General features: G+C 35.1%; 1 protein-coding gene across 11 annotated transcripts in view; it reads left to right on the top strand.

The window, feature by feature from the left end:
• LOC140143917 (twitchin-like) overlaps window positions 1-21,179 on the top strand; it is a 210,110-nt gene that overhangs the window by 46,297 nt on the left and 142,634 nt on the right. For all 11 annotated transcript variants that reach the window (XM_072165753.1, XM_072165755.1, XM_072165754.1 and 8 more), the window contains exons 6-16: window positions 3,168-3,257; window positions 3,903-4,118; window positions 4,774-4,828; window positions 6,636-6,943; window positions 7,366-7,553; window positions 10,369-10,495; window positions 11,358-11,575; window positions 11,749-11,822; window positions 12,788-12,954; window positions 14,222-14,358; window positions 15,533-15,606. In XM_072165753.1, the coding sequence (XP_072021854.1) occupies window positions 3,168-3,257; window positions 3,903-4,118; window positions 4,774-4,828; window positions 6,636-6,943; window positions 7,366-7,553; window positions 10,369-10,495; window positions 11,358-11,575; window positions 11,749-11,822; window positions 12,788-12,954; window positions 14,222-14,358; window positions 15,533-15,606 (1,654 nt within the window). The remainder of the gene's footprint in view (window positions 1-3,167; window positions 3,258-3,902; window positions 4,119-4,773; window positions 4,829-6,635; window positions 6,944-7,365; window positions 7,554-10,368; window positions 10,496-11,357; window positions 11,576-11,748; window positions 11,823-12,787; window positions 12,955-14,221; window positions 14,359-15,532; window positions 15,607-21,179) is intronic.

The following is a 21,179-nucleotide window of genomic DNA, read 5'->3' as shown; positions in this document are numbered from 1 at the left end:
TATAAAATTATCACATTGGCTTGTGAATTAAAGGAATAACTGTGTATGGTTCAAATTAATTATCGTGCATAACAAGGCCATGCTACAAGCAAATTAACATATCGACGTACGGCAACTACAATATTTAACTATATCGCCGACAATTTAGAGTAAACCAATGTAAAAAAAAATTACAGGCGAATTTAGAGTTAAGCAATTTTAAAATTTTACAGGCGAAAATTTAGAGTAAACCAATTTTAAAAATTTACAATAAATAATGCCTCAGTATATTAAAAAGTACCGTAGCATTGAACAGGCAATGCAATAACTGACATTATTAGATATCAGAGAAATATGCACAGAAATAGCATCCGCAAATGGCTTCATAATAAAAGACAGCGCTTAATGTACCGGTACGTGTTTGCGTGTGTGTAGTAGGGTACCCGCCGTCATATCAAATTACAGATATACAAATGTATTCTCTCTCTTGCATACTGAAACACATTCTGCTTCTTCCTCATATCATCATCATTATTGCAGTTAACAAATTCAGTTGTTTATAAAATAAATTCAGCATTGAAGTGGAGTTTAATTTAAAATCCCATTATCCAAAAGCGTTAGCACTATTGATTTTCCAGCATATGCAGTGATCAATGTAATTAATATCGTCCCAATGTTCATGCGTAGTGTTCTTCCGTTATTCTGATTCGGATCCATTTGTTCATCGAAATAAAAACATTCGCTACTATTCCTATCTTTGACCTGATATCGTCTGCTCAGACAAAATTCAGTTCCGTTTGGATATTTTCCAATTTTAGAACCCTTTAATGTAGCGTCTTTGCAAGCCTCTAAGAATTTATCACAAAACTCTCTGCATACGGTTAGTTTTTGCCAGATATAAAACGTAGATTGTGCTGGATCACAAATATAACACATTAAATAATTGGTGTATCTCTGGCATTGCTCCGAAGCGCCTATAAGAGGTTGCATTGCACCAAATGTAGCTGCTATTTCAATCTGTCTACAGCAGCAATTACCTTGAAACCATGTACAGTTTTTCAGATTTGGTTGGTAATCCGGGGCTCTGTTGTTAAAGAAGGTGCAAAACGGTTTATCTTCTGGGCGTATAATCGGCTGTTCTTCTGGAACGACCACCACATCCACGCCATTACTAGGTGCTTTATTTTGTCCTTTGTTCAGCCTTTTTTCCGCAACACAAACGATTATAAAGATGTGAAAAATTAGGATAAAAATGGCTCCAAATCGTACGACAGCTCCATTGCAGTAGGAAGCCATTTTGAATTTGCAGCAGCAAATCGATGATTAAATTAGCCGCGGGGTTGGCGCATAATAAATGTCGGATGTAGATAGTGAGCGCACGAGTGTGATGGCATTATCGACATATGCACATGGTTGACATTACCAGATATAGGGTTTCATAACATATGTTGATGATTCGGAAAAATGCATTTGGTAAAGGTATTTGTGTTATTCAACGGGCTGACATATCATGGTGATATTTTTATTATTTTGTGCTTAATATTTATTCAGACTAGCGAGCAAGCGCGCATGCGCAAATCGGTTTTTTTACCCACCATAACCATAACATATATTCAACATAATAGCATATATTCAAATAAATTTATTATAATAACCAGTCAGGTAACATTAAATGCACATAGGCCTATATTTACAGTCATCATTAGAAGAATACGTGTTAACCTTAAGGTAACTAATTTAATTTAATTGACGAAAAATAATAATCAATGATGTAATGCCAAACTTAATTAATATCACAGTGCATTTATTAAAAAATGCCTTGTAAAGAATAAATGAACAAAGAATACATAAATTAATAAATACCTTCATTAATAATAAATTAATAATAACTAACTGAAAATAAATAAAATAAATAAATAAATAAATAAATAAATAAATAAATAAATAAATAAATAAATAAATAAAATAAGTAAATACATATGTAAAATGCCGTCAGTGTCTGATTAAAAAACTCTGTTAAAACAATGCCTTGTAAAGAATAAATGAACAAAGAATACATAAATTAATAAATACCTTCATTAATAATAAATTAATAATAACTAACTGAAAATAAATAAAATAAATAAAATAAGTAAATACATATGTAAAATGCCGTCAGTGTCTGATTAAAAAACTCTGTTAAAACAATGCCTTGTAAAGAATAAATGAACAAAGAATACATAAATTAATAAATACCTTCATTAATAATAAATTAATAATAACTAACTGAAAATAAATAAAATAAATAAATAAATAAATAAATAAATAAATAAATAAATAAATAAATAAATAAATAAATAAACAAAATAAATAAATACATAAATAAAATGCCGTCAGTGTCTGATTAACCATCTCCACGCGGGTGTCGAGTCGACTTCAGACGACACATTTAAAAACAAATTAAAAAAATTTCAGAACTGTAAATTTTGAAAAATGCATTGAAATGAGTATACAAGCAAGCCTAGTATTGGTTAAGCGGTTCTTGAGATAGCTCTTGATATTTTGCGAAAATATCTCAAAACTTGGGACTTTTTATGCGGAAGGCAATATGGCCAGCACGCAGAGCATTAAACAACTCTGTTAAAACAATGGTCCCTATTTAAACGTCACTGCTGAAGCTTGTTACGCCCGTATAGTGTCAAGAGCATGTATTATTATCAGCCTGAATTCATGTTATAGATACGTACCCATTATGTCTTGAAATTGAGCCTTGTATAAATTGTGAATTTTAGAATGTCAATGTACATACATGTATTTTAAACGAAAGACATCCGGGTTTTGGAAAAATAGCATTACTGTCAATATTGTTTCGCGAGAACACGAACCTGATGAGCTTTTTAGTTTAGTCACCCGTTTTTAATATGAAAACGGTGAAAATAAGATTGGATATAAAAGAATTTATATATGTAATGTGTTTAAAAGTTTCTCAAGTCAAGATGAAATGATGTTACTGTTACCGCGTATACAATACTGATAGTAATGTTGTTTTTCAAAATCCTGGATCACCACTGATAAAAAAGAACATGAAGATATTGTTATTTGAATATGGTTTCGTACGTCGTACCATGGTTATCATTATTATTATTATTATTATTATTATTATTATTATTATTATTATTATTATTATTATTATTATTATTACATCTCAGGTGGTGGAGGGGCTCCTTCGTTTACAATGAAGCCTCGTATTGAACAATCTGACGATGGCAGGAAGCTTACTTTCCACTGTGAACTCACAGGTAACGTACTCCATTTGGATATTATGTTTGACTTTGCTCATAAAATATGGAATTGATGACCATAATATATACAAAGTATTTTGAATTGTTTTAAATAAAAAGCGAACCAAATTACCAATTATCTATCTAACTATTTTTGAAATAAAATTTTTTTCTAAATAATTAATTAAAATGTAAAAAAAAAATCTTTTAAAGTGTTTTAACAAAGAATACATAAAAATTGATATACGCAGTTATACGTTGTAAAAAAAACTTCCCATAATTATAACAGATATATTTGATTCATTAAGGGCTCTGGTATGAACGTTTTGACGTGGGACATGAGAGCACATCAGACATATCAAATTGCATTAATGTCCTTCTGACATCAAATAATTTTTGATATTTAACAGTCATCGAAGTAAACTTGTTAAATCTAATGTAGGATTTCCTTCAAAATATTGAATTTGTTATTCTATACTCAAAATGCTGGAATAAAACTATAATAGTAATAGGGATGTAATAGGATGTTATTTGGCAAATTTTGACTTTTTAATGTAAGGACCCCCTCAAAATATGGAGTTGACTGTACTGAACAATAATAAATAAAACCTGGTCTCTAAGTTAATTAGACAGACAGTAATCAATGTTATGTTCATTTCGCAGCTGACCCAAAGCCAGAGCTAACCTGGTTCAAAGGTGAAAAACAACTGTCACCGGGACCAAGGCATAAAATGATCACCAAGGCTTCAGAGGGTAAAGGTTTCTATACTGTTGATCTTAACATCACTGACGTCAGCACCACAGATGGCGGCAATTATAAGGTGGTTGCTAAGAACGAACACGGAGAGGCAAAGTCTACAATAGAACTCAACTTTGAGGGTAAGTATTTCAATTTGTATATAGTTCCAAAATGATAATAACATTAATATTCAAACGCAATTATTATTAATAACTCATATACGTTATTAAATTTGATAATACCATAATAAACGTTTAATGAGATAAAGATGTTGTAGATACATTTAGTTATAGATATAAATGATGATGATGATGATGATGATGATGATGATGATGATGATGATGATGATGATTATGATGATTATGATGATGATGTTGGATGATGATATGAAGATGATGATGATAACGATGATGATTATATTGGTGAAGTGTGAAATGTGATTTCTTTACCGATTCTATTGAAGATGATGATAATGTATTTTCATTACCGATTCTGATGATGATGATAATGATGATGATGTCGATAATCATGATTATGATGATGATGATGATGATGTCGCTAATCATGATGATGATGATGATGATGATGATGATGATGCCGACGATGATGATGTATGATGATGATAATGATGATGTCGATAATCATGATGATGATGTTAATAATGATGATGTCGTTAATGATGATGATGATGATGATGATGATGATGATGATGATGATGATGATGATGATGATGATGATGATGATGATGTATTTCCTTTATCAACTCTGATGATGTGTTTACTTTACAATTCTCAGGTGGTGACGAGGAACCAATGGATACGTCAGAGCCAGCCCCAACTCCAGCACCAGCGTGAGTTATTTTGCATGTTAAACCATAAAAATTAAAATACGATTTCGGTCAAATTTTGTATTCTTATTCTTTGTCAAGGGCACTGATTTTAAGGCGATATATAACAAAACAAATATGGCTGATTCCAATTAAAGCCAATAGGACATGTGTAACAGTTACAACCAATATGCCAACAAAATGAGGTCCAAAGATCGTACATCGTGGTTTAAAGCTAGGCCTATTCCTGCACATGTTAAGATATTTATAGGATTAAAAATATTCATAAATCCTGATGCAGTGGCAATATAAATCCCACATGAAGCTTTGAATGGGAGAAGTCAATCCCTTCAATAACGCATTTCGTCGACGGATCCTTAAAGAATTTTAGCAAAGTTACCCTCGATTAGAGAAAAGCGAGGGTAATAAATTTTGTTCCACTGGTTTCATTTCCCGATATTGGATTTCATAATTTGATCTCATATACCTCAACACCTGCTGGTGTTTGACCTTTCGTATGTCAACATATTCCCGGTGCTCTGGAGGTCAGCTGGGCGGGGCAGTGGCATGACCTAATGCCATTGATAAAAAACAGTGGTTGAAAGTAGTCTCAGGGCTGGAATTGCCGGAGGGCATATGGTGACCCAAGTCCAGCTGGCTATGATGACAGGTTGACCAGTGTGTTTTTAAGACTAACGTTCATGCCCATGGCAATTGGCATGGCAACTAGCTGTCAAAGCTGAAAAAAGCATGTATTTAAAAGTTTTAAGGATATGTACACGAAATGGGTAAAATGAACTATTTTATTTGAAATTCATACACCCCCTATGGAAGATTTTAAAAAATTACCTTAATCTTCCTCACGGGGAGTTTTAATTTCAAATGGGGTTACCCAAATGAGTAATTCCATAAGGGGTGTATGGATTTTAACTGGAATAGCCACGTGAAATCACTATAATGCCATGTTCTTCTGGTCGCAATGTTTTTCATTATCTTCTTTCAATCATCAATATTATAATTTCTTTTTTGAAAGTTCATCTGTGTTGGTATAAATCATGATTTTGATTTAAACTTTTGATACAAACACAAGGAAATAATTCCTACCTCGGAATTTCAGATGGTACTCCATCTTTCATCAGCGAGTGAGTGACTGTATCAGGTCGTGATTTTACGTGGGCGATAAACGCCCAAATAAAGGTCACGTAGTTCTCCCCTATATCACAGGCACTTCTGAAGCCATTAGAAGGACTTTTAGCAACTACGGTGTTAGCGTTTTCTTCATACCGACCCGCACACTTAGACAAATCCTCGTGTCACCCAAGGACAAGACAGATAAGAAGGACATTATAAGTCCGGTATATTACATCCCTTGCCAGGGCAAAACTGTTACCGGTACCGGACAGTGCAAAGAAGCCTATATTGGCGAAACTGAACGCTCTCTGAAAACACGTTTCAATGAACACAGGAGACCCAGTAGTACAGCATCAGAGGTCTCAAACCACATTCACATCGAGTCTCCGGGACATTTTGTGGACTTGGATAAAGTCCGCATACTTGACAGAGACAGCAGGTGGTTCCAACGTGGAGTCAAAGAAGCAGTTCACATCAAAGCCAACCAACCATCTCTCAACAAAGACGGGGGCCGGTTCAAGCTTTCAGGAGTCTACGAGTCTGTTGTCAGGTCAAAGGTCAAGAAAATCACGACCTGATACAGTCACTCACTCGCTGATGAAAGATGAAGTACCATCTGAAAATTCCGAGGTAGGAATTATTTCCTTGTGTTTGGATCAAAAGTTTAAATCAAAATTATTATAATTTCTTTTTATTCCAGAGCAAAGAAAGGTCCAGGTGCACCCAAATTCCTCGACAAACCATCAATGCGGCAAGCCGATGACGGTCACCGTGTCACCTTCGAATGTCAACTTACAGCTGAACCGGATCCGGAAGTGACGTGGTACCGCAACACTGACATCATCAAGGATAAGGGTCGTTGGCGAATCAAGCAAAGCAAGAAAGAGAAAGTGTTTACTCAGACGTTGATTATGGATCGTGTTACGCCAGATGATAGCGGGACGTACATCTGTTATGCAAAGAACAAGGCGGGCGATGACAAGGCGATTATCAATCTGAACTTTGATGGTAAATTTTCCTTTCTACTTATACATAATAGCATTATGAAAACACGCATTTCATTGTTTTTGTTTGAAAATAATGTTATTTGTAACATTGCGATAGCTCCGCCTTCAACAAAGTGTGCGTTTTCACATCACAACTTTAATTCCACCTTAGAGTTTGTAGCTGTCACTGCATGAGGTGACAGCTATATCAAGAACTACACTGTTCTCTGATAATTAATGTTGCAATACAAATGAACAGCATAAAGTCTACTCAGTACATTCAAAAATAGTGTAGATCCATGGTTATGATATAATCCTGTTACATGACTACTTCTACGGCGAATTAATATCAACCCGGAGGACCCTTTGAAAAATTTGTGAAATATACCATTTTGTAAGGCTTTGTAACGTAAATCAATCATAATGTTATCTATCCCATTACAGTTCGGCAAGCTAGTACTGAAGGTGCACCCACCTTCATAGAGCAGCCCAACATCAAGCAGGAGGACGATGGTCATCGACTTGTTATGGAGGTCAAAGTTCTAGCAGATCCTGAGCCCGAGATCACATGGCATTTTAACAACTTGGAATTGCGCAACAAAATACCCTATAAGATACGTCAGAGTAAGCAGGTAAGGAATAACACGTATCCCATGAAGCATTGCTCCAGGATACACATTTGCTTATGAGAAACAAATTACGTAACCGTATTGGGGCTAGTATTGGATTCATGAGCTATGTATTGTGGGTAATGGAGTAATATTCCGTTTTAAACAAGGTTAAGATTGATAAGTCAAAATTAATTATGTTGGTATATGATTACTCATAAACTCCTCAACAAAAGTTTGGAAAGTTTTTTTCAAGCATCTTTCAAATTATTTATAACATGTTCATATCGTTTTTCATATCAATGGACAGCTACTTTATTCCCCTTTACAATGACACCAAATTTGAAGCAATCACATTTTTCACGGCTGAGTACACTTCTTGTGAATGTAGTGGGGTCTCAAACAGAATGTGCCAAATTAACCATTATTCTGTGAAAAGTGGGTAATGGTGAATCCAACGGACGAGGACACAAAACACATCAAGGATCAATAAATGATACAAGAGGATACCTTGAATATACGAACAACTGAAAAGAAAGAGGGCAAGGTATACCAACTTGATGTGGGGAAACAAAAAACAGACTAGACGGTATGCAGAGGGGGACAAAAAACAACAACATTATTCTGTGCTCAAACAACACTAGTCACTAACCTCAATAGCGGGTGGAAAAACAATACGCAACCACAACAGCCTGGCACCTCCTCATATGCTCACAAGCCTAGTCACACGTTGCTGTGGGATGGTATTCCATTCTTTAATCATTCGTCGCAGATCATTCATTGTGGTTGCATTGGCTACTCTGGCACGCACATGCTCGACCAAGCTGGTCCCACAAGTCGGGCCACAAGTGTTCAATCGGGTTGAGATCCGGGCTGATTGGAGGCACTTTCATTTTTCCTACTCCCATATTCTGTAGGTAGTCGTTGATTACCCTGACTCTGTGGGCTGTTCATTGTTATCATGGAGGATTGCATTAGGTCCCAGATTGCGAAAATATGGGATTGGAGCTTGCTACACAGAATAATGGTCAATTTGGCACATTCTGTTTGAGACCCCACTACATTGACAAGACGTGTACGCAGCAGTGACACAGGTGATTGTTTCAAATGTGGTGTCATTGTAAAGGAGAATAAATTAGCTGTCCATTGATATATAACACGATATGGACATGTCACAAATAATCTGAGATATAGGTGCTTGAGAACCCTTTCCACACTTTTTTGAGGAGTTTACTTTTATACGGGAAATAATTTACAGATAGTCATTAAAACTCAATTTAAAATAAATAAAGTTTAACAACTTGGTGTGGAAAGCCACCGGATGGTTCATAGCTCAGGAATTGATAAAAGTATAAGATTGGTAAATAATGCCCACTTCTCGATTTCGCCTCTTTATCTCTACATTGCAATTGTTTAAAAGGCCTTTTTTTATTCCTTTTTTTAGTTGTAGAAATAGGATGAAGTTGGTGGACATTGGATCATTTTCAATTGTTTTTCTTTTTATCATTTAAAGAGATATAATTATGAAACAATTAAGTCACATTGTTCAAATGAGACATCAATATGCGTCAAATCATTTTACGATACTAATTTGTATGTTGCTTATTTACTGCACATACCGTAAAAACTCGATAGTTAGCATATGTGCTTACTATTGAGCGCTTTTAACATATCCAAACATGAAGTGCCCCATCTAAAAAAAGTGTAAAGGGGTTTGAGCAAATCATCGATACACATAGTTATATACGAATAGTAAACCTGCAAATGCAACCCCATTTGCTCAGTTGGTAAAGCGCCGGACTATGCTAACTATCGAGTTTTTACGGTATTTTGATGGTAAAGTCATCTGACATGATTGCACACAAATTTTACTAATATCGTGAAAAGCCGTTCTTGAGATGCACGTACTCAGGTTTCGGAGTCATCTACTGCATCTGTCACCAATATGGAACATCCATCCATCTAAAGACGTCTATGAAGTCTTGAAAAACATCATTGAAAATAAAGTAAAACAAAACAAATGACATGTACGTAAGTAATGGCGACGTTGTGTGACCCTTAGTGACCCAGATTCCTCACCATATAGACCCAAAATATATTTATACGTATTTATTTCTCATTTTATTGCTCTCGGATGTCGGGTCATGTTTGTAAGTCTTGTGATAACTGTATTTTTGTAACTCAGTGATGTTGAATGATTATGCCGTTGTATCCCTCCCGTTATCAGCCTATTTAAGTTGAAATCCTTACACCCAATAGAGAAGATACGACCTATTCCTTCCGCACATGCCGTGCGAATATCACATTGGATTACTGAATGAATCAGCACGCCCTGTGTGGGAGATTAAGGTCATGTGTTCTACAGGGGGTGTATGTATTTCAACCGGAATGGCCGGTTTTGAATAGTTCAAATATTTTCTACCCATAGAATGAGATTGTAAAGCGACTCACCCTGTATTATTTTCTGCTACTTGCAGTTGTTAAAAGCCAAATGAGCTATTCCATTTAGAATCCCTGTTACCCCTGTGGAAGATTTTGGAAATATCTTCCACTGGTGGAGTATGCATTTCAAATGGAATGAACACCTAGTAGCTCCATTTGAAACTTACCCTCCCTCTGTAGTAGATTCAGGTTGTATCTTTCTCAGAGGGTGTATGAAATTCAAATGGGGCTGCCTAATGTGTTCATTCCATTTGAAATTCATTCTCCCCCTGTGGAAGATATTTACAAAATTTTCCACATAGGTAGTGTGGATTTTAAATGGAATAGCCAAAACATTTATGTGTTCAATGAATAATTATTTTTTTCCTTTGCAAAATGTGTATAATTTCTAATATAGGGAACCAAAGTTTACATCTGTGTACTGGAAGTAGCCAACATCACCCAAAAAGATCAAGGCAACTATAAAGTGGTGGCGGAAAACACCAAGGGCAAGGCGTCATCAACAATGGCTATTAAGTTCGAAGGTATGTGTATTACGTTGCAATGTCCTTAAACAAAGTTTTCATTTTCACTTCAAGCCTTGAGTTTCCCTAGAGGTTTATTATCAGTCACTGCGGTGACCACGTTTATACCAAGCTGTTATATAACCATGCTGAGTATTGTGAGTTATTCAGTTCACATGTTGTACATGTTAAGTACATGTTGTACATGTTGTAACAAAGTTAAGTACATGTTGTAACAAAAAATATTATACAATTTGGAAAATAGTATCAGGCAAATATGTTACTTATTATTGATTGTATTGAGTTTGACTTTGTCGTCATGGTAATTTCTACTACATAAGATTTGTTTCAATAAAATTAATGGTCTACAAGCGATGATATGGCCAATTGTTTAAAGTAGTCCTAAAACAAATTTGTAATTTATAATTTTGAAATACATATAATATTATTTATTTACTAATGTTCAAAGTGAAAGAAAAACATAAAAAAGCTTTAATTTTGTTCTGAAATCTTTGACGATAAGCATGAAAGTTCATTTTACACGGTACAAACTTATACGTGCGAACATAGCAAAAAGTGGTCCAACTTGGGCGATTAAGTAAAATCAAGCATATCGTTTGAACCTGAACTAGAAAAGAAACAAAGTGAAGTTTTTTCTGTTAAGAGGTTGCTGATTCTACTGCATATCCCATTTACGCCTGGCCATGACCCCTTTAATTTTTTTTTCTGAAAAGCAAAAATGCAGTTGGTAATCAAGAAAGTCAAGTTTACGAGATGCAAGCTTACCTATCGGAGAACCGGATCCAAACTAAATGTGGCGTCTAAGTAAATTTAAAGTACAAAAAAAAATAACCTCAAAATGTTATGTTTCTTTTAACAACAGTGAAAGACTACAAGAAGCCTCGTAATTTTACCCTGAGTCATCAAGTAGCGCCGATGCAGGTGGACTTTGTGACACCCATGGAATTTGAGTTTGGTCCTGAAGGGCCTATCAAAGTCGGTGGAGGGTTTCATATGCAGGAGGCCGAATTTATAGATACTGAGCGCGTGTCATCAGATGGTCTTGTAGATGGCAAAGTACCCTTTGATTTGCCAGATAGGGTAAGGAAACTTTAAATTTTTATTTCAATTTTAAAATGTATATATTAATTTTTGGAATTTGATTAAAATAGATTTGAATCATAGCTATCATGTGTCTCGTACTTGATTATCAGCAGATAATAATTTGTTTAACCTGTATGAAACTTTTGTTTATTTATTTTGTTTTATTTCAGAAAGTCGAGGAAGGTGAACCAGCTGCCATGAAATGCAAAGTGGCTGGGAAGATCAAAGATTTCAAGTGGTTCAAGTATGTATCTGTTCCATATTTCATACACTAATACCTATTCCAGAATGCTATTTTTATTTTAAAAATATTATCCTGCTTTTGCCAAACGAAACAATAAATTTTAGTTCTAAAAGTCAAATTTGAATATTTTTCCAATTTGAGCATAATTGGCCAAAAACATGCAATTTTACATGATTTCTAACAATTATTAGAGTCACAAAATTCAAAGACTTGACACAAGTCTAAGCATTCAAAATTTGAAGTATAGGCAATGAATTTGGTCATAAAATTGGTTTTTCATGTCAGTTTTGATAATCGATTATAACAGATATTATTATATGCATTAGAATGTAAAATCTAAAATTAGTCTTGGTGCAAGTCTTTGGATTTGTTTGTCACAGCATACGAAAAACACCCTAAAAATGCATGTTTTTGGCCCTCATTTCCAAAAAGTGGCCAAATATTAAAACTTGACTTTGTTCGTAAATCGTACAATAAAAAACAATTTGAAATATACATTTTATTAAGGAAGACGCCGCCTTTGATTTAACACCTCGTTTGTGAAAATGAACAACAAATTGTATATTTCAGATTCTTAATTTTATTTAATTTTATTTAATTTTATTTAATTTGATTTTTTTTTTTTTTTTTTTTTGATTTTTTAAATTTAATTCAATTCAATTTTATTTTATTTTATTTTATTTTATTTTATTTTATTTTATTTTATTTTATTTTATTTTATTTTATTTCATTTTATTTTATATATTTATTTCTTTTTTGCGAACTTACGAACAATGGCGGCATAGAAAACTGAGTATGATTGAAGACCGAATTAAAAAAGACCAGTTTGCGTCTGACGTCAGGGCAAATGTGATTGGTTGCTGACCTGCGCAGCACAGCATTTTTTAATTCGGTCTTCAATTAAAGGTCTAATCACTTTTCGTGTTGGGTGTGCTTGTTTTTAATGAGCTTCATTTCGTTTTCAGGGACGGTAAACAACTTAAAGAAGGCAAAGACATGAAATTCCATAGGGTAGATGACACATTTGAAGTCGAATTTATGAGTGTCTCACTTAAAGATGTCGGCAAATATGAACTTGTCACTGATGGCGAAATGGGCAAGAAGACACAAAAATGCGAGATGAAGGTTGTCGGTAGGTTCGGCTGTTTCTTTGTTTCATTATTTCTTTGCGCTTGCTTTCTTTCTTTCTTTCTTTCTTTCTTTGTTTCATTATTTCTTTGCGCTTTCTTTCTTTCTTTCTTTATTATATTTATTTATTTATTTATTTATTGTCGGTAGGTTCGGCTGTTTCTTTGTTTCATTATTTCTTTGCGCTTTCTTTCTTTCTTTATTTATATTTATATATTTATTTATTTATTATATTTATTTATTTATTTATTTATTTATTTATTTATTTATTTATTTATTTATTTATTTATTTATTTATTGGAATATTTAATAAAGTGATTAGATATTGATGCAGTTATTTCCAAACCCGGAGCAGGACGTGCAATGATTTTACAGTTATCGAAACTGACTGCGATGTATTAGTCCTGCAATTCTTTGGCAACAACCTGCTAAGCTGCTCGCTATAGTAGACATTGCTATTGACCAAATATGATACAAAATGTGTCGTATTGGACTCACAACTATTTGATTGTCAGTTACACGTGCCGACCATTCAGTATGCCTTCGTCAGACTACAACATAATTTATATTGAAAATAATTTTTTATTAAAGCGTATGTTTTGCTCTGCTTTGGGAAAAGCAGAATCTGTAAGTGGGTGCATGCAGCTCGACAAACTATGCCAAATCTAATCTTTATCATTTCACAATTAACAGTCTATAATCTCGAATTGATTAATTCGAATTAAACAATTCATCGAGTGGCCATGGGCAGCGCCATTAGACATGTTACAAGACTACCAAGTGACAGGTGATGGACCGTACCCACACAATTGAATAGGCACTTTTTTGATAATTTTCGTCAAGGTTGCTCAAAACTTACCTAGCTAATTTATTATACATCAGGGGTCTCTGCCTTTTTTAATTTTAAAAATATCTACCGACGGAAATAAATATCCATCGACGGATAGTCTTGTTATGCTCTCACAAACTTAGAAAAAATCTGAAAAATCCAAAATTTTGGTCTAAAACATGCCCAAGGTTACTGCTGTCCCATTCAAAAGTACAGGAAGACCACCTACAGCGTTGAGGTCAACTTTCTAGACATCCGGTCTACTGGCAGTAATGGCTACTACCCAGTGCTAACATCAATGAATTGTTTAATTCGAATTAATCAATTCGATATTATAGACTGATTAATAACATATTGCACAAGTGATAAAACGATAGCAAATCAATCAAAATCTCGGCGCCGCAGCTCTGAGACATACTTAATTGCCTTGTATTTGTACCAGATCCAAGTCCTGAAACATTGAAGAGACGCGAGGCAGAAAAGAAAAAGAAAGAACCAGAAGAAAAGAAACCAAAACCAGAAGACGTGTCGCCAGATGGTCTTGTAAACGGAAAAGTACCCACTGTGTTGCCAGATAGGGTAAGAGCACTTCAATTTTTATTCGATTTTATTCAATTTAATTTATTGCTTTAGTTTTAAACTTTGTGGGGGGTGCGTACGTGTGTGTAAATTTGCTATATAGCCATAACGGTGAAAATTTGAAAAAGAAAGTTGTATAATTGAAGACAAAATTAAAAAAGACTATAGTTTGCGTATGACGCCCTGTCAACCAGACCAAAAATGCCGTACTGCGCAGGACAGTAACCAATCACATCGCGCCTTTGCCATGACATCAGACGCAAACTAGTCGTTTTAATTCCGTCTTCAATTATAAGATTAGGTACACTTGGTTCGTCTATGTATTTTCAGCAAGGAAATAATGCAAGGAATCCAACTATAGTACGGCAGATTCTCCAAAAATGAGCAGTTTTTGAAAAAATCGCCAAATTTGATTTTCGTCCAACGTTACAACTTAACAAAATAAAGACACAAAACAAGAAACTGTTTTATTATTTTTTTTTGGAATTTGAACCTTCTATTGTTTTTATACCTTAAAATATTCAACAGGTTGGTCATTATTGAAAAAAATGTCAACTTTTGATCATTTTTATCCATTTTTTTTAAAACGAAGTTATGTGTCTTTAAAAACTAAATGCAGTTTTTATCGATTCGGAAATTGTATGTTCTTTAATATCAGTATTACTTTAAAAGATACAATACAATACAACACAATACAATACAATGTCTAAAATTGTCCATTCAGAGCAGTGGCGTAGCTGGGATTTTTTCCAAGGGGGCAAGCCTGTATGGGGCGGGGCCCAAATCCACCAAACAAAAATTTTGCCTAAAAGGTTGACCCAATTTTTTTCCGGTGGTTTGAAAAAGTGAAGAGCAAAAAAAAAAAAAAAAAAAAAAGGAATATAGGTGCTAGCGCCCTAAAAGCAACACATTTTGATATATATATAGTACCATTTTTTCCCCTCCTCTCCCTTTTCCTCCCCTCTCTCCTTTTTCCTCTTTTTTCCTTGCGCTAGGGGGGCGGGGGCCCAAATAGCGCTAGGGGCGGGGGCCCAAATAGGCATTTTTTGCCAGGGGGGGCAATTTGCCCCCTGCCACCCCCGCCAGCGATTCAGAGTGACCATGCGTGCCCCCTTTAAAACACTATTTTACTCTCTAACTACGGTAATTAAACTTGTATTCCTTTAAATTTCAGAAAATTGAAGACGGTGAACCAGCTAAAATGCAAGTCAAAGTGCCTGGGAATATCAAGGACTTCAAGTGGTATAAGTAGGTATCAGTTTCTTACACTTTTATTGCGTTGGGTAATAAGCCCAATCGCCATTATAACTTCCGGTTTTTGAGAGCAGTTTTGGGACACTTTGACCTCTGACATATCGGGAAATTTACGTAATTATGATTAATTTACTTATTATTGTCATAATATTATCATTAAAAATACTTAAATAATTAATTTATAAAATAATAATTTTTTTGTTTGTTTCAATTATTGTAAAACATTTTAGATGATATTTTGTACGTACAAAAACCCAATATTTCTGAATTTTCCCAAAAGGTCAAAGGACAAAGTGTCCCAAAACTGCAAAAACTGTCCTACAATGCATTGCAAACTTCCAATGCCGATTTGGCTTATTGTTACGCAAAGAAGATTCAATTAAGAAAGTGTGAACTGTTTTGTAAAATCACTTAATTAAAAAAATACTTCTGCGTTTTTTGGTTCGCGTAATGACGAAATACACAAAGAAAAAACACATTTACATATCCTGTATAATAATAGAAATCCTTAATAATCATGTAAAGTTTAAAGCATAAGTGCAAATGTAAAAGATACATTATGCGTGCACACGGCTGTTTGATGTGATCATTTATTAGTTTTTCAAACAAAACATCATGTACAAACCAATTTTAGGCTTAAATAGCTATTAAGCGATATCATGCTAATGTATACATATACTTTTGAGTCATTTTCACCCTTAAATTTCCCCTTTTTGTACAAAATTATTCACTTTTACAGCATTTTTGGATAAAGAATGTATCTATTTATGACAAAATTGGTGGCGCTATTTAGTTACTGAAAATTACTTTCAAGCTTTTAATACAAACAATTTGTTTTATTTGTTGATGAAATATGTGTATAAAATTTCTTTGCTGCTTGTTTCACCTATTCCATCTGTTTTAAAGGCAGTATTGATCACCTACCCCTTGTAGTTTGCATTTAGTTAATATTGAAGCCAATTCTATATACATCAAACAACCGTGTGGAGCTTCCATTTTCTTTCCTGATGACATCACTTCATCTTGTCATGGTTCTGCCATTCTTCTTCCATCCATCCATCCATCCATCCATCCATCCATCCATCCATTAACATTATTTATTTAAGGGGGTACTACACCCATCACATTTTTTACGGGTTTTTTGCATTTTGTTAAGAAATGATAAAAAAAAAATTGGTCAAAGTGGTATGCAAAATGAAGGGGCAAATCTTCTCGTTCTATTGGTGGTATTGATAATAATGTAGCTTACATGCTTTTAATTGTACAAGCCAAAGAGAGGTACATGATGACCCCATCACAATTTTGATCATATTTGCAATTTCAGAACTGCTGACGTGAATCCACTTTACACACTTATTTATCAGCAATGGCAGACCCTAATAGTACCAAAATAGTTTTTATTTTGGAAATGCATTAATTATGCACAGCTTTGAAAACACAAATATGCATCAATTTCATGTTATCAATGAAATTAAACTTATTTTCCCCCTTCCAGTTGACAATGATATGCAAAATTTGTGTTCACAAGGCAGCACATTTGTTTCAGGTTTGATACGGTTGAAATTAAAGAACAGTCGAAACAGTCAATTTTCAGTATTAGGTGAATTTTTGCTCAGTTTTCTGAGAAAATAGCAAAGCTTACAAAACACGATAATAATGTGAATCGGTATGTTCACAATGGTAAAACCTCAATATTAAACTGTTGGACACACCCTAAAACTTCATGTGTAGTAACGGTTTCGTCACTTACCTGTAGCGGGTGTGTATTCCTTCCACTTTGAGAAAAAGATGAAAAATCCGTGTGAAATTTGGAACTGATAAAATCACTGCTCGCTTCGAAGATAAGCCGACGAAATCGACGCCATATTTTTATAATTGGTTTTGACCTTTGACTAAGGTTGCGCGATACTCGATACCGCGGATTCTCTGATACCGGTACGCGTACGATACCGTACTTTACAGACATGACAGAATAGGCCTAAAGAATTATTTAATGGAACGTATTAAAAAAAATATTAGAAAATTGAAAACAAATATTCTAATCTCTCATTCTCTATTAGCGACTTCAGGTAGCGAATAAATTGTGTGGTAGGTCTAGACTATCTCCAACTCTAGTGTGAGCTAGTGTGATGCAGAATCCCGGGTGCAGAATTCACTGCTTTTATTGGAGTATAAATGATCCAGATCCAGATCTCGCAGCCCAGGCCCACCGCTAGGCCTAGGCCTACATTTAACAGTGTTTTGAATAATCCAATGGATTGTCTATGGGATATGCACTCAGCAGCACATCATGGCGGGTATTGGCGGGGCATGTAGGCCTACACGATAAAACATTTCAGGGTGTGTTTGTTATGTTATATTTATTACAATTAGGTAAAAATCCCGATTTTGAAAAATGTTACGGTGCTTTAAATAACAATTGTTTTCCTAATGAAGGCCTACGTATACATGTAACGTCACAAAACACTTTTCAGCTACCTACCGTATCATTCACATTTAGAAGTGTACCCCGGTATAGAAACTAGTTTACGCTGAGGGATGATTTCATACAATTTTTAACAAAAGGATTTTTCACACATCTGAGTTTTGGTGACCTTGAGCATTGTAAAGTGGCAATGTTCGATCCCAATCAAAGTAATTGCAAATCTTTTACAAAATATTTTCAGTACAAAAAACACGGTTTAAAATATGTTACGAAAGATTTGAAACTAGCCAATTGTAGGCCTATTGGTTTTGTTTACAATCAACACACAAATTGTGTTAATAATGTTTTAAACTTAAATTGTCAACAGAAAGAGTCAGCTGATCATCAGGTTTTATGTCTTCTTTTAACAAGAGTGGAAACAAAGGAACCCGAAGAATGTGCAAAGTTATTGACTTCGGCTAGCATCTTAAAATTAAACTCTGAGTCAAAAATAAGCTTTGTTTCATTAATTAAAAAGAAAGTTGTAAGGTTGTTGTATCTTGTTAGTAAAGTGAAGTTTGCTACTATTTTTATTATTACCTGTGTTGCGATTCGAAATCCCACAAAGAGTAAGCAAGTTCGTTATTAAATGTGGTAGGCCTTAGTACCCCCCTCCCCTACCCCAACATACACATTGACTCATTTAAGGCGCGGATTCGGGGCTGACGGGCCCACCCCAAAAAGAGAAGAGAAGGGAAGAAAGGAGAAAAGAGAAGAGAAAATGGAGGAAAGGAGGAGAGAAACTAAATTGCACGTAATTGAGTAGGCCGATGTCTAAATAATCGCACAGTCGGGACGATTGGAAGTAGGTCGTATATGCCTATAGGCCTGCGATTATTTTCGGTATTGCTTGAAGGCGGGTCCTCGTCCTAAAAGCATGTGAAAATTACTGCGGGTCCGCCGATATGCAGGGCCCCTCACATTTTGCCACCAAAGTCAGTATTAAGACGGACTCCATACCGACTTCATCGATTTATGCATGCTTTAGTAAATTGCCAATCTCAAGTTTTGCAAATTAAGTTCGGGCCCTTTTTTCTGTTTAAAGCAATTGATTCAAATAGTAGTGTAAAAACAATGCACCGAATGGCTTCAATTCGACCTTCATCTTGCAAATTTTTCAAACTTCTCAGGGGGGAACATCCCCCTGAGACTAACCCTTGCGTAGTGGATAAACATATGATCATTTTCGCTCTTCTTCCAACATTTGCAAATTTAAGCCCTATGTTAACACAATTTGCGGTATACACTCTTAGAAAAAAAGGTTCCATTTAGAACCATACTAAGGTGCTAAAGCTTGTCCCGTGGGGAGCACCATGTGAGGTTCTACTTAAGAACCCTTTTGTGGAGGTTCTATAAAGAACCATGAAACAGGGTTCTATCTAGAACCCATTCAGGTTCTATTAAGCACCTTAATGGTTCTTTCAAGAACCATTAATGGTTCTTGCAGTTTGTCCCACTGGGAGCACCCTACAGGTTCTTGATGGAACCTTTTTTAATGGGTTCTAGAAAGAACCTTATGGTCAATTTGGTTGACTGTCCTTCCATTGGGAGAATTCCAAGTTAACTTATGGATTTTCTTCTGGGGGAAGAGTAACGATGAGATTGTGTTCTTTGTGATTGTGTAATTTTGATAGCAATCTTGGGTACATTTATTGGATATATAAATTAGCCTCCGATAAAGGCATGGCTTGAAGAATGGGGGAAATTATGGGGTAAAAGTTTAAAAAGCAGAATATATATTCTATGGTGTCAACATGTGAACTTGCTAGATGGCCGCTTTACTGCACACTACATATCGTTACGCAGCAGGAATAATTAATTGAAATTCTCACCAGTGTATCATTGAAATAGGTATATCAAATAAATTAACCAGTAAGCTCACTTTTTATAGACAGTATTGTTCAAAAGGATAAAGTACAAAAACATTTAATTTAAAACTCATTTATCATGTGTAGGTATATTATTGCAACATAGGTGTGTGTTGACATTCTGGAACCCGTTGTCCTTAAAATTATGGTTCTTGGAAGAACCCTATAGCCATAGGCCTATAGAACCCACATTTTGCTATTTAGAACCCTTTTCAAGAACATAAAGAACCTTAAAAGGTTCTTTAGAGATGTGATGTTCCAACAAGAACCATTTGTCATTTCAAGAACCCCCTCTGGAACCTTTTTTTTCTAAGAGTGTAGGCTTACAGGGAAAACTTGTCCAAGGAAGGTTTCATGGACCATCATTTAACAAATTCGCGGCTTTTTCAAACTAAAGTTTTACACACTAGTACCAAAATGGTCCACCAAAACACTTCAATTTTCTTCATTTTACACTCCCCTGCGTAATCGATATACAAGTGGCCATTTTCGCTTCTTCTTTCGCCGATTTATGTTTAAAACAATTTATAGGCCTACGACAATAGGGAAACTTGTCCAAGAAAGACTTCATGAACCGCACATTTCACAAATATTCGGCCGCCAAACTAAAATTTTACGCCGTGAGTAATAGCGCCAAAATTGTCCACCAAATCGCTTCAATTAGATCTTCATTTTGCACCAGTTTCTTATTTCTGAGGGGGGAACATCCTCCCTCAGACAACCTCCTGCGTCGCGCAAGTTAGCTCCGCAACCATTTTTTAAATTTTATTTTATTTTTCTAAAAATTCGGCCGCCACCCCTGACTGCTCTAGATCGACAATCGACAAAAGCTGGTATCGCCCATCCCTATGGAGAGTGACATCCGCTGACATCACAGACCAGGCGGTGATGGAAACGATATCGCCAATTTTGAGGTCGCCATTAGATTTAACACATAATCATGAAATCGTCACAAAGAATTCTAAATTTGTTATGTGGTGTCAAAGCAAAATTATCTTACTTTAAAACCGTCGGGGTACGACAAAGTACCCCACTGCAAGTATGATAATTTTCTATTTGTAATTGCTAACCGTGTAGTTTGAATGGGACTGTCAGTTAGACTTGATCCACCAGTCCTTCAACTGCTTACGCAACGAGAAACGGCCATTTTATTCCGCCATTTTGAATTGTTTCGAGATCGGGGCCGAGGGACTCAGGCTAACTGTCAGTGTATCTTCGCCAGCCTCGTACGTCAC

The sequence above is a fragment of the Amphiura filiformis genome, unplaced genomic scaffold (assembly GCF_039555335.1).
Source record: "Amphiura filiformis unplaced genomic scaffold, Afil_fr2py scaffold_32, whole genome shotgun sequence".
Lineage (NCBI taxonomy): Eukaryota > Metazoa > Echinodermata > Ophiuroidea > Amphilepidida > Amphiuridae > Amphiura > Amphiura filiformis.
The sequence above is the reverse complement of the archived record's forward strand: the minus strand, read 5'-3'. Positions and strand labels throughout refer to the sequence as shown.